General features: G+C 40.8%; 1 protein-coding gene across 2 annotated transcripts in view; it reads right to left on the reverse strand.

Moving 5' to 3' along the window:
• Positions 1–11008: 11008 nt before the first annotated feature.
• The window catches only part of LOC133414894 (protein shisa-8), a 72030-nt gene continuing 67576 nt past the window's right edge, over positions 11009–15462 (reverse strand). For both annotated transcript variants that reach the window (XM_061700600.1, XM_061700599.1), the window contains one exon: positions 11009–13799. In XM_061700600.1, the coding sequence (XP_061556584.1) occupies positions 13297–13799 (503 nt within the window). In that variant the 3' untranslated portion in view covers positions 11009–13296. The remainder of the gene's footprint in view (positions 13800–15462) is intronic.

The following is a 15462-nucleotide window of genomic DNA, read 5'->3' on the forward strand; positions in this document are numbered from 1 at the left end:
TGTTATTGGTGCATTTGACATTGGTGGTATTTGACTCAGTTTCCTTATGTATTCTTATGAATGAGGTTATTTTATTACATTATTTTCCGCCTGAAAAATTGAGAAGGTCGTGCTACTGATGAGAAGGCGGGATGGTGATTTTTTTTGGTTTTTTTTTCCCGTAAGAGGGGGCGGATGCAGACTGAGGTTTAGATAGATTGGGACGTGCTCCTCTTCAGGAGAATTGCACTTTAATTGAGTTTATGAAGCGATGAATGGTGCAGATTGACAGGAGGCATCCATCCATCAGTACCATAAGCTCTCACCTCATCATCTTCTCACCCTTTCTCCTCTAACTCACTTACTGTCCAACCTTTTCCACTACATTTCTACCACTTCTTCTCAAACAATTTAATATCTTGATGTTCCCGCTTCCCCAGCATTGTCCCCAATCTGTTTTTGTCTGTGTCTCTTGCTCCCCTCTGATATCTTTGGGAGAATGTAGGGTTGCCTTTTACCCATACTCGCATGGCTTGAAAGAAGCACGACAGGATACTGCCTCTCAACTGTCGCTAGCAGAACCTGCAGAGCTGCGCATTTGCATGTGTGTGCTTTGTCAGTATGCTCGTGTCCTTGTGTGTTCTCTGAGGCGTGAGAGAGAGTATAGATTGAAGCCCAAAAGGAAAAATTAAAGATGGCTTTTCGTTTCTTATGTGGAAAATACTAATGAGTGCACGTGAGAATAAAACCGCAGAATGTGATTATGTGTGCAAATACTGTAAAAGGAAGCAGTTAGTGACATCTCTTTTCATGTTGCCACAAATTGACCGACTCCTCCTGTGCTAGTTGTCGCACAGTTGTCACGGTGATTAAAATTCCCAGCCCCCAAGACAGTGCCTCATTAGTTGTTTATGTTTTTATTTGTTGCTCCAAGTCCCACCCTACAGTTATGGATTGTAATATTCTTTTCAGTCACTGTGATGAAAACAAATTCACCTAACAAGACGTGGTCACATGAGATCATGTCATATACATGATTATAACATCTACTAAACCTTGAATGATAATTTGAGTGTGCATCAAAGTGCGGCATACATGAAGGACCTTTAACTATACCCATAGGTGTTTCTATCAGATTTTTTTGGGGGGTGCTGGAGCACCACTAAAATTTGAGAGATACAAACTTTTTTTTTTAACCGTATGTTGTTTTTAAACAACCTAGAAAAGCGGAAAACCATAGAGTACTTGGTTGAAACATAACCATCCATCCATCCATCCATTTTCTGAGCCGCTTCTCCTCACTAGGGTCGCGGGCGTGCTGGAGCCTATCCCAGCTGTCATCGGGCAGGAGGCGGGGTACACCCTGAACTGGTTGCCAGCCAATCGCAGGGCACATAGAAACAAACAACCATTCGCACTCACAGTCATGCCTACGGGCAATTTAGAGTCTCCAATTAATGCATGTTTTTGGGATGTGGGAGGAAACCAGAGTGCCCGGAGAAAACTCACGCAGGCACGGGGAGAACATGCAAACTCCACACAGGTGGGGCCGGGGATTGAACCCGGGTCCTCAGAACTGTGAGGCTGACGCTCTAACCAGTCGTCCACCGTGCCGCTGAAACATAACCTTTTAACAAAAAAAATAAAAAAATACAGCACCTCCCCTATTGCCTCAAAAATGATTGGCTCCGCCCAGTCCCTCCCACCTCTCCTCGACTGGGCTCTGAGCGCTCTTCCTGCACAAAGCATAACTTTCCAGTGATATACAGTCGTGGTTTAAGTACCTGGCTTAAACCAGAACATGTGGAGCATTATATAACACAATATATTAAATAATCAATTATTTAACTCTGTAAATGAATTAAAATCATTAGAAAAAAATATTTATTTTAATTGACCAATTTTAGACCAGCTCTAAATTAATGCAAGAGCAGAGTGGGCCATGCTTTTGCCACCCTTGTTATAGAGAACAGAATTATTATTATTATTATTATTTTTTAATTGGAGGGTAAACTCGAGCTATGGTATAACTTTTACGAACTATACAGGTTAGCATTTAATGTCATTCAAGTGCAAAAAAAAAAAAAAAATATCTGCTTCCAGTACAAGCTGGACTGCTACTTTTCGTTCCGTTTTCTTTCGAAACAATTATTAATATTGCTGAATTGTATCCATATTGTAGTGAACCCAGAACAGAGAAGTGTAGACTGCGTTCCCACTCTGTATAAGTTAGGTTGATGTACAGATGTCTGTATTCTAGATTTGTATTCAAATTCCAATTGGTTTGACCAGAAAAACCATTCAGTTGTGCCAGAAGTATATGGAGAGCTAATTATGGTCTGGTGGTAGCTTGACATTGGACAGTTGAGTGGGCAGTGGCCATGTTTGCTGCTGTCAACTCTTCATCAACAAGACAAACTGGATTAACCTTCACACCGGTTGTGTCTCACTGAGCAACACACTTGCGGATGCCCTTTGCTTCTTCCTGCCTCCTTGGCTTTTGGTGCCTTATGTTCGTGGTGCACGTCTCTCGTCTCCCCCCCTTCGTCCCTATGCAGCTGGAAATGTCATCTCCCTTTTCTCTCACGTCTTTTGTCTTGCCTTTATTCTTTCTGTATTATCTGGGACACTCTCATTCATGCCATCATTCTCCTTTTGACAATGTTTCTTCAGAGGATTGATGCACCCCCTTAACTTCCTCTCTTTCCTCTCCTCCTCCTTACTTTGTGTGTGTATTTTTTTCCTTTCTGTCTGTAGTGAATGGCTTTTTGTGGTAGCTCCTGTCTTATCTGGCTCTGTCAGGTGCCAGTTAAAATCCATTCATTAGAAGGATGCATAAAGGTGAGCTGGTAAAATGCCATTCCTCCCTTTTTGTTGCATTGGGAGGAATATGTTTTGGCAGGACACACTGGCCTACTTGGCAAGAATTTGCTTGTTTATCTAACTTTCTGTCAGCGTAGAGTGGGAATTAGGTATCTGGTGACAATGGAGTCAGAGCATCAATTTTCTATATACACCGGGGCCTTTTCCAGCTGATTTTTACAAGAGATGGGCTGCACTCCGGACTGGTTACTAGCCAATCGCATACTGTATGAACAAACTTGAACCAGTCAAACTCACTCACAATGTTTTTGGAATGTGGGAGGAAGCTAGAGTACCTGGAGAAAACCCAAGCAAGCATAAGGAGGCAAACTCCAAGACGCTGAGATTCAAGCCCCGAAACTAAGATCTTTGTGGCAGCACATTCAATTAATTGGAATTTTACGAAAGACAATAGTCTTTTCTCGCTATTTTCAGGTCAGGTGTGCATCTTTGTTCCCTTTTTTTTTTTTTAATTCACACTCACAAGTAGATAGTGAGAAAGTGAACTAGGAAAAGACCAATGGTTTTAATTTATTTCCATTAGGTATTTTACAGGTAAATGGCATGCAGAGCTGTGAATTTAAAGTGTTGTTGTTTTTGAATAATTTTCTTTGTCAGTTTCTGGTCATTGTTGTGTCGATTGAAACAGCCGAGCAACAACTGAAACAACAAAAACAAGAACAACAAAAAGGATGTGAGCAATTCTGTTTCACGAGCCGTCACCTGCTAACTAGCTAAAACATTATTTTGCACATCGCAAATCAAACGTATGCTGTCAAACCCTATAGAGAATCATATTGTGTTTTGAATAATGAATTAATACATGCAGCAAGGATATTAATGGATTTTTTTTCTTTTTCAACTGCAGTTTTGCTGAGAGGAATTTCTTAGCTGATATGCTGCATTCCTCTAACTAAGAGGAAAGTTGAATAAGTAATGCCAATGTTATATTGCAGAATCCTCTGACCTAAATAAGAGCATTTTTACACTTGCTATTGGCCCGCAGGAGACTCACTATGGCCATGAGATACTTGAACTTAGGACAACTGCGAAGTATGGCACCCTTGCTATTTTTTTCAACTGTATACACACATGAACACAAACTGGGTCAAGGGGCGCAATAGTGATGACAGATGACTTTGGGCAAAAGGTGGACTGGTCCCCAGTCAATCACAGGCCATTCTAGAACACTGAAAAACAAATTGACATTCAGAGTGATAAACAATGTTTATTACCATGGTTGTAGTTTGCAGTGGCAGAGAACTGCATTGCGTCATTTGGCGTATTTAGTCATTTGGGGGGCCAAGGCAAACCCAGTCATGGATTTTAAATATGAATGTTTATCATCAACTAAAAAGTGGGAATTTGAGAAATGCTCCCATTTTCTGAGATAAAGGATTTTCTAGAGGATTATTATCTAACAAGTGAAGCATCCCAACACTTTTGGTGTAATTGATAAGAACACTAATCAATATTTAATATGGACTGCCCCTTTCAACCACTTTAATACTCACATCGTCGTGATGAAAAACTTCACTTGTGTCACTCTCCACTTCATATCTACCGCATAGTCCTCGGCTGACACTGACAGTAGTGCTACTGCAAGTGGAAAGAACATCCGGTTCTTGCATTTGCAAGGAGTTGCGGTCCTGGGGGGAGGGCAGTGGGCTTGGCCCCTCTGTGCCCCCACCCAAAAATTGACATTCATGAAATGAAATGAAATTGACTCAACATTTTGTTTTGATGGGTTTTTATATTATAATAATTGCTTAGAATCGAAGAAAACGTTATTCATTTGTTTTTTTGAGAGGTTCGGTGGGGCCCCTTGAAATCTTGGGCCCCCAGGAAATTGCCTGTGTTTCCCTAATAGTATGTCCTGCTCACTGGTGCACATGTCACAAGCACAAAGGTCAAACACTCCTCACCAAATAGTTTTCACAAGCTATGCCGTCAACACTATCGAGTATTTTGGAGATGAGACATGAGAGGGGTACCCATTACATTAACAGCGCTATTAAAAAATGAGCATTATCTGTGTTAATACAGCTCTGATTCTGATTCTGAAATCTCATTAGATTGTTGATCCTGTTGTACCAGTTGAATGGAGATGTACTGTGTGTGCTCACCCGGCTCATATTGCTAAATAACTGCTTATAACTGACTGCTTTGCTCTACTTCTCATAGCCATCTATTTAAATACCCAAATTAGTGATTATAATGTCTGTGTACAATATAGAGGAAACATAATAGAGGCTTAATGCGCTCTTTCCTAATGTATTCCTGTATTCCTCTCAATGAGGAATCTTTTTTAAATGATTATTGTGCTCCTCTCATGGAGCCAAATAAGTTAACCTAGATAATGGAAACAACTCAGCATAATGCAGTGCAGTTCTACGCCAATGCAAACTACTTACCACAGTAATAAACATATTGTTAAGCTAGCACATACCTCTGATATATCCAAACAATCATTATTTGAGTCAGTACCCAATTTTACACCTTCATAACATACTGCGGATGTCTGAGTTTTTTTTAAATTAGCATTGATGTGAATACATATTCAGATAATATGAAAAAAAAAATGCTAGCCATCTTTTGTAATCCTACACTATTAACAAAACTGTTGTCTCTGCACCTTTTATGATGTTTTCGATGTTGAAAACACACATTGCCAGCTCATATGCCACAGGAAACACATCCGGTTGAATCCCACAAGATGTCAGAACAAATCAAGAGGCAACATGCCTCTTTTGAAGCGCAATACCTAAGGCCACACATGACAAAGAGAGAGAGAACGACAAGGATGCAAAACAAACATGCGGAAGTGCGATGCTTCTTTGTGTTTTTATGGTTTTATTTGAGGACCGTTATCCACGAATTACATCACCTTGTCCATCTTTTCCTGTGCAGTACAATAGTGGTCCGCAATGTAAAATTAGCGTCAATGCCCACCGGTTGTCATCATGACGTTAGCTGAGATTTGCAAAGCGATTATCATATACATAAGATTTACTGTGCTGTACTGATGTTGGATACCACCAATTTCGTTTCCAGTCCAGTACAAGGTAAAATTCGAGCAGGGTATTGGTGATACCGATCCCATACCAACACTTCGTGCAAAATAAACCTCTGGTAAATCCAAAATAAGATAAAATAGTAGTGTATTTTAAATCACAGCTTCATAAATAATACAAGACAGTAGAGTAATCGATATATGTATTTATTTTAAACTCAAAAGTATATAGCTCATAGCTGTTAGGCACGTGCTGTTTTATAATACTGGGTGACCCTAATTGAAATTGCCAGTAAATATTTAATTAAATAAATACATTCACAATAATTGCACAAGTTAGTCAATACGGTACATGCATTTTAAAATAAGTATTTAACAGTGAAAGCAAATTAGATTGACTATAAATAATAATAGATATATTCTATAGATAATACGTTATTTTTAATCCACATTTTCTGGTATATGTTTTTCTAAGTTCACAATGGCGAGATAAATTCCTTGGGAAAACCTTACCTGAATGAATCTATCCTGTTCCACCTATATGATATTATCTCAATGATACAAATATTTTCATCCCACGATGAACTCATGCAGCTATTTGTTGAAGCATGCATGCATTTTTCTACTTCTTTCATAACCGTATTTATTAATTTGCACAACACCAACAGCACCTGTACTTAGCGCTGCTTTAAACTCCACAGTTTCTTCTTCCTCTGTAGCCTGTTCCTTTCTAAAAGTGGAAGAAAAAGTAGTTCCCAACAACCGTGTATCATTTTGCAACTTTTCTCTTAATGGTAGGTTAATTGATGTGTTTGTCATGGCAACTAGTCATCTGTTTTTACCATCTCAATTTGAGGTTTCTATTAAATGTATATACAAACAACAACAAGCGTGTTGTTTGTTGTTACATGAAAATGCAAACTTGTAGAACAGCATCATGAGAGCTGTTTCTAATACTTTGGGTAGCTCCATGACAGTGGGAGGCTCTCGTGTGAGCAGTACATTTCTACATCACTATGAACAAGCAGGCATTGCAATAAATCACAATAGAATTAAAGGGCAACACAAGATGACGGCTGTATTACACAAAGATTTATTCAAACAGGACACATACAGTAGGCCAATGCCATTTTTATATGTTTTAGTAGTTTTTATGCATGAAAATCTGTTTATTATCCCTTCTTCCCTAAAAAAAAACCTAAAAACTTCCAAATAAATTTGACTTCAGTTACAATGTGTGACATCAGATTACCCAGTCTGCTTTAATATCTATAAAAAGCCCTTATATACTGTAAGCTGAGTACCCAACACATTTCACAGCAGACAAGTGGAACAGCATACATACTGTATATACACAGTTAATACATAGCAATCAAAGGCAACCGACCTACTGCTGCCTGGTACAATTTATCATGAAATTATGCATGATTTTTATTTTTATTATTATTATTTTTTTGCAGATACAAATCTGAATCCTCCTCCCACATTGAGCTAATGTGTTGGCAAAGCACTTTGATACAATGTAATATGTTATCACATTAATTACATGAGGGCGTGTGTACCATACAATGTCGAAAGATCACAAGCTTCAAAAATATGACATCCTCCGGTAAGAAGGGAATGCGAGCCAGGTGTGGGAGAGGGGGGGGTGGGGTGGTGGTGGTTGGGGGGGGTGGGGGGGGGGGGGTAAAGGTCGTGCAGCCATGAGTCTAAAATCTGGAAGCACGTCTAACTTTCATTGGTCAGATGAACATATCTATATATCTATTTATCTTTATATATATATATATATATATATATATATATATATATATATATATATATATAGTAGTTGTTTCAATTCTTGTAAAAGCACAATACAAAACCAATAAAAACGACTAACAAAAAACAGACAGCAAACAAAAACCCATACACCGTAATCTATATATTGCTAGGGATCTTGGAGCCCAAGTATGTCTACCAGGTCGCATTCATGAAAACCTGTGGTAGAATACTTGCATTTGTTTCTTTTGGAGAGATTTACAAACAACAGTCAGTTAGCGCCGAGTTTAGCCAGCGTAGCCATAGTTTGTCATTTATGAGGAGAAATTACACACTAAACTGATGATCCAAAAACGTCTCGGCATTTACACACTTTTGGATGTCAAAGTATCAGTTTGGTGTACTCACGTTTCTCCCTTTCAAGGCTTTTGGTCCTGTTTTTGAGCCGCAAGGCTGTGGACAGTATATGGAAGATATCATTAGTATTGCACCTCTCTTGTGCAAGTATTTACATTGTCTTGTACATTACAGGCCTGTGTAGCGCTTTTCCAGCAGTGTTTTTCCAAAGTCCATCCAACACTGAAGAAGAAAAAAACATGCTGCATTGCTTCCTGGATCCAGGTTGGAAATAGAAAACCTTGTGTTCTCTTGTTCACCGGTTAATGCATCTCTGATGACGAGTTTCTCCAAAAGAGCGCAAAGATAAAAAGGTCTTAATCCACCATTCACGGTGTCTCCTTAAAATCTCACACCCAAAAATGTCCCGTAGCACTTGCTGCAGGTTCAAATCCATACCAGTAACCTGAGAGCCGTAGGTACTGATTCCAAGTTCCACTCTTTTAGCTCCGTTGTCATAACCTCAGAGGTCAGTGCTGCTTGAAATACATTGCTTACAAAAATTTATAGAAATGCAATAATGCTGAAACTGTGCAGCTTCAGCCAGAGAGTGTGTCCTTGGTGGGTGTTTGCGTAGCGAGAAAGAATCAAATCTGAATGTAAAATCACCAATTAATCCATGCAATGCCTTTTCTCTTTTCTGTCTCATCATTAACCAACTAAACTCTTACGACTCAATTTTTTCAGTTGGGCACTTATTGCTTCCCTGACACATAACTGTATTGCTTGTTTACTCACTGTCATTCCGTGTTTGTTCTAAACCTCTCATGCATTACGAGCGGTTCAGGACAGACCCCCACGGAATATTTTGGCGGAGGCTTTTTCCTATGAAGTGACCCACTAAAAGTGTGGCGCCCTGCGAGAATAAGTCAGTGAGAAGGGGAGGCCCCTGACAAAGGAACCTGCAGCATGGTGCATTACATAGTGTGCGTCGCTGGCAAGAGCATAAGCGCGAATGTGTTTGATGCACATCCCATTGATGCTTTTGTATTCATGATCCCCGTTCTCAGCTGATCCCTTATTACAAAAGCATGCCAGTAGCACTGAGCACCGCTCCAACAGCTTGCCTAACAGGTTTTTCACATCTTGAAGTGGTACAGTGGAGAAGCCATCGCTGCTGCACAAGTGGGGCATTATATTGCTAATTTATTCTCTCGCATTAAAGTTTAACTATGCTGCTTGCCTCACCCCCACTTGTGTACATTTGTGGCTCCTTAATACTGAGATGTAAATTGGAGAATCTGGATGACTGACTATGGCAATAAAGTATGTACACCAGAAATGCATTGTCTTTGATGACCACAAAGTATAACTGTGGGTATCAGAAAAATTGTTCCACAAAACAATCAGGTTCCAATAATTAGTTAATTCAAATTGAAATTATCAAGTGTCTTTATAATGACGTTGAATTTATTAGACAATGTAATAATTACAATTGAAGAAAGCTTTTTTTGCCCCATGCAGACGTCTCAAGTACTGTTACATACAAAATTCCACATGATGGCCATGATATGCTGAAAATGCTATATTTTACTGTCAAAATGCCATATTTTATAATTGTAGCATTATTTTCACTGAATGAATTGTATTGGAGGGGAAACATTGGATTCATAGTAGTTAGACTTGAGTTGGCTAAGATAATTATTATAATTTTTTTTTCCTACGTAGAACATAGGTCACAGTTTTATTTGGACGATGTTCATATGTGTGCATTAGTACCAGTATGGACCATCTCAAAATTTAAGAAGAAAAAATATATTTTTGAAGAAACTGGCATTTTATTGCTCATATATCCTAGTCACTAAACAGTTTAATTTGAACTGACTAATTATTGGTAACAGATTTTACATACCGTATTTTCACGACCATAAGGCGCACTTAAAAGTCTTACATTTTCTCCAAAATGGACGGGGCGCCTTATAATGCGGCGAGCCTTATGTGTGCACCGAGTTCCAAAATCTATAAATGTTGTTTTGTGATGAGCGCTCCGCTTGACTGACTGGGAGCATTTCCTGCCGACACGCTGCTTATATAGAGGAAAGGTGGACGTGACTGAGGACAGCATGCGGACATAAAGGGGGAATGGGTCCGCGTGACAGAGGACGCTAAAGACACGCCCCCAGTAGGTATATAGTTCCGGTATGTGCATCGGTTTGGCTAAGGACCCCCGAAAATGACTGCGGTCAACCCAGCCGCCACTCGTAAAGTAGCAGTCAAGCCAGCCGCCCCTAATTTTGTTCATAGTAGGCATTACTGTAATAAGTCGCCAACTCGCTGCGAAAGCCACCTTCGAAATAAAAGCCTCCCAATAATACGGACGTAACTCATAGATTTTTTTGAAACAGATGTTTTCAGTCAGGGGAAATGACAGCAAAAAATGCAGTTTTCAGAGACTTTTATTTTGAAATACAATATCAGATCTTCATCAAACCTCTTTTAGTGGAGTCCTTGGTGGTCTGTCGCACAGATTTGGACTTGTCTTGCGATACCAATGGGATTACGTTGGGGTGGCTTTGGCTCAGTAGGTAGAACAGGTTCGAATCCCTGCTACGACTGGCCTGCATGTTGAAGTGTCCTTGGGCAAGACACTGAACCCTAATTTGCTCCCAGTGGGCCTGGCAGCGTCTCGCATTGTAGCAGTCGCCCATTGGTTTATGAATGTGTGTGTCAATGCGAGGCTTTGTAAAGTGCTTTGGGCACTGTGATGGTGTAGATAAAGCGTAAGAAAGTGCAAGTAAGAAACGTAAGAAACTATATAAGTGCAGTTCATTTACCATTTATTTTCCCTAAGATATCAAATAAACTACATTTTTTAATGTATCTCAAGATTCAAATTAACTTTGCTGGTTGCATTCCTTAACCGAAGAGCACTGACGTCCGTATTATTGGGAAGCTTTTATTTTGAAGATGGCTTTCGCCTCAAGTTGGCGGCCTATTACCGCAATGCCTAGTATGAACAAAATTAGGGGCGGCTGCCTTGACTGCTACTTTACGAGTGGAGGCTGGCTTGACCGCAGTCGAGGCTGGCTTGACCGCAGTCGAAAATGGCACCTACAAAGAGACACGCTTACGAAGCACAGTTTAAACTGCAAGCTATCAGTTACGCGGAGGAACATGGGAATCGAGCAGCCACGAGAGAATTCAAGATCAACGAATTCATGGTTCGCAAGTGGAGGAAGCAGGAATACAAGCTTCGCCAAGTCAAGAAGACAAAGCTGAGTTTCCGCGGAAACAAGGCGAGGTGGCTCGAGTTGGAAGACCAACTCTTCATTTCAGGATACAGAAGATGAGGACTTTGATGGATTTGTGGATGAGGATTGATCAAACATAACGTGAGTACATTGTAAAATACTTCAATAAAGTACAACCGAACTCAGGTTTGCTCCCGCTGCCTTTTTAAAAACATTGTTTTAGCGTGCATGCATGCTACCGTATGTTTTACCATGCCTGCGCCCAATAATACGGTGCGCCTTATGTATGTGTTAAATACAGAAATAGACCCCGTAACTGAGACTGCACCTTTTAATACGGTGCGCATTATGGTCGTGAAAATACGGTACACATGCTTTATCACAAACATATGGAGGATACTTTAGTGGGACACATTGCGGTCTACTTTATTCATGCACTTCTGAAATGAAAGACTTTCCGAGTAATGCAGCAAACTGTATTAGTTTACTACTGATTGCAGTGATTCACTTCCCTTCATAACTCTTATGAGAGACTTACTCTGGAGGGAGATTAGCAAGGTTCAGGCAAATACTGCAAGAGGGTCAGGATGGTCTTCTAGAAGGCTGCAGAGTGAGACCAGGTGCTAAATTGTGTGTGACCCTGCTGGATGATCCTGTTCGATTAGGTTCCAAATGTGATAGGTTCCAATGTGATGTACTAGCATGTGCCAAGCACAGATGCTCTGCGGCATGTCCTGATGAAAACAAATGAAGGTTAATTCAATGAATAAATCAGACTGCTTGTTGGTCTGTTGTGTGCAGTTCAGACGGACTGTGTCACAAGGAGGCTTGGGACAACTTTGCTTAAAATAGTTGTACAGCACTAAAGTACTCTGCTGCATTTAGGAACTTCCATACTAGGAAAGTATGCATCACTGGACTCTGACACGGACTCGCTCATGATTTTATCATTAGTGTTGATGAAGAGACTTCTGCAAACGTGTGGCTGTTGCCCTCCAAACACTATTATGTTGCTCTTGAAAGATGCGCATGATTTGAAACTATGAAACTATCCTGTAGTATAGCTAGCATGGTTAAAGGTCTACCTTTGTAATTAAAAATCATTTTCATTTTGCATGCAGTGTAAGTGTAAATGTTTCAATTCAAGCTTGCTGGTTTTGCAGCAACCACGAAGGTCATCATGCTGATACATTAGAATTTTAAATTCTGTTGATGGGAAGGGGGAAATGACTTTAAAAAGACCTTGACAGTTGCAATCTTTTGCGCTTTTCAGCTATTGTGGTTCATTCTGAAGTATGTGTAGCCTTTGCGGGATCACAAGAGAGTCTGACTGGAATTACCTACAACAGAGCTTTCTTATTCATGTGCACAGTTTCTGAGGCTGTTGTGTGATGAGAGAGGAATATTATGTATTTTATTCCTGCTTTGGGGGTGGATGCGACTGTGGTTTCTGACGCTCCTGGGTACCCTCTGTAATCTTTGACAAGTGTGTACTCTGTACCACTCTTGTAGTTCACGTTCCTCTCATGCTCTTATTTGCCCCTGGAATAAGGCAAATAACCCTCACCCTTCTCTGGTATGAATTGCCAGGCTGATCTCTCACCCCTCTGCCGGCTGGAGGGCGGTGGGAACTGACAACATGATGGCATTGTCTCTGGTGATGGGAAGCTACAGTCTCGGGGGGGAAACACTGCCCTCGCAGACTCTGATAGGAAAAAAATGGGTAGATTGAGCTGGTGCATGCAGGGTAAATAGGGCCTTCATGTGGGATTTCTTGCCACACAGCAATGCCGAGTCGCTAGGGTGGGAACGTTTGGGATGGAACGGAGTTGAGCGCTATGCCAACACACTGAGAAGCCAATCAATTATTTACATCACAGCCACCACCTTCTCAGCTTGTCTGCTGTTTTGATCCAGTAATCTTCCAACGCACACCCATGTTATTACTGTCAAATATGATAAGGAAAAGGCAGTTAAAAAAAAGTCTTATCATACACGATATTTGCTCGCCACTCCTGCAGTTAGGCCGTGGATATAAAAGATATCAGAGCACATCTTTCAAAGTGTATTCTTTTGTTTCAGATCTATTCGCGTTCAAACAGTGACCTCTGTCTTGCTGTTGGTAGGCAGTCCCTTGTGCTTGGGATGTGTGTGCGGCGAGTGGCCGTAGCCCAGCGGTTGGGAGAAGAGCTCGGGCAGCGTTTCAATGCTGAACTGCCGTTTGTTGGAGTAGGCTTGGCGCCGGCTGTTGGGTTGATGGTGCAGTGGTTGGTGATGCTGCTGCTGGATGGTGTGGTGATGCTGCGGGCCCTGAAGGACCATGTGTGATGCAGCCGGGCGCTGGACGTGGCTCTTGCTGGGGTCCCAGGCTTTGAAGGCTGATCCCGACGTGAGCGGTTGCGTGTTGGTTTTGGATATTTTGGGTTTGGGGATCTGGGAGGCGTTGATGGTAATGGCCAGCGGTGCGTGGATGTCGGGTGGCGGGAGGAAGGACTTTTCCTTCGGGTGGAATTTGATTGGCTGGAAAGTAGGAGGAGACTGGCGATGGGTGTAATCTACCATTGGGTAGCTCTTGTAGTAGTCTCTGGGAGTTGTGTCTGGATTGATAAGAGAGAGAAAAAGTCACTCTGACTTACAAGATGATTTCTTCCATGACCAAGCTCATAACTTAATTTACTTGAATGTCAAATCAGTTTTCCCCATTGAAATGCCATTAATCCATTCTTGTACCCTGCAAACACCACTATTTTTTGTTACGCTTTTAATTAATAAAAATAGAGCTATATTGTCTTAAAACACAATAAAACATAATAACAGACAATGTAAAGAAATAAACAGGTTTTAAACGTGTAATTACTGTCCATACGGTAGTGTTTGTGTTTTGGATGTTTGCCTTTAATTGCTGTGGTCTAGTGTGTGACGTCAAGCACTAGAGTTGGTAGTTCAGCGGGAGCGTCTGGGTGTAAATTGTGGTATACAGCAGCTCCTTGTTCTCATTTTGTATGTGTGTTGGACCGTTTGTCAAATGAATGACTGAAAGTGCTCTCCTCTGCTTTTCTTTCACGTCACTCGTGCGGCAGCGTATCTGAAGCTTGCTCAACGCCACCTCAAATTTTGGCTCAAGACAAAAAACAAAAAAATCCACCAAGCAACGGCTAATATTAAAAGAAAACTTGTAACTCGGGGCACTCGTAAGTCAAGGTAACACTGTTCAATAGCTTCAACTTGTTACATGTACATAAACTGTCCAAAAGTATCAATTCCACAGGTCTTCTTTTAGCAATCCTACAATGACTATATTGTTACTAGAATACAGTAGATCGCAAACCTCCACCAAGGCCCCACTCTTCTCTTTATTTTCGGCCACGTCGTCTCTCTGTAGCAGCCCGCTTCTTCTCTAACTAACGCTCTATATTTTTATGGTTTAATAAATGTGATAAAGTACCAAGTACAATAGCCATAAAAGCCTATACAAGCTAGCCATTCAGGGCGTCTATATATGGAATCATTCACTGTACGGGTGTGAGCCTCCCACTGTCATTCTTTTGCAGGCCTTAGACAGAAAATGTATTAAGACTAAGTCAACAGCACCTCTGCTGGTTGCAGCCAAGTAATGCATCTCCATTTTGCCTCAAAATGCTTCAAAAATGAAACCTGCAGGCTGTTTGCATCACAGAGGATACGAGTGCTGCATATCATTCATTTACCCAAACATTGAATTGTCTGCATGCTATTATGAAAAATAAGGACAACAACTTCACAGAAAAACAGACAACAACAAAAAAAGAGGGAAAAGCAAGATGATGAGGGTGTGTTGCATAAAACCGTACAGAAAGAAAGTAGAAACGGGTTCAGCAAGTCATGACGGATTAAGCGCTAACTCCCTGAGAAGAACACAACTGTGCGGTCGTCGCCTTTGCAGTCCCCTCACTCCGCAACACACACAAGCACCCACACATGCACACACAGACACACACTGGCCTTAAGACACCATCAACCTTGTTTTCCTTTTTTATGAATAATTTCCTTCCTCAAGAAAAAACAGCTGTTTAGAAAAAAAGGTGGACTCTTTCAGTGTCCTGCATATGTACAATACATATGCAGTTTGTGTTTGCGTGGCCATCTGTTCTGTCACTAAGTGAGAAAAATATGTGATGTATATTTAGAGCTGTGTAGAAAAGTAAGTTTACATTTGTACATCTTACAAGGTGTAGCCGTGTCTAAGGTCTTCTGTGGTGTAAAATGTGTTCATAAAGACTG

The sequence above is a fragment of the Phycodurus eques genome, chromosome 16 (genome assembly GCF_024500275.1).
Source record: "Phycodurus eques isolate BA_2022a chromosome 16, UOR_Pequ_1.1, whole genome shotgun sequence".
Taxonomy (NCBI): Eukaryota; Metazoa; Chordata; class Actinopteri; order Syngnathiformes; family Syngnathidae; genus Phycodurus; species Phycodurus eques.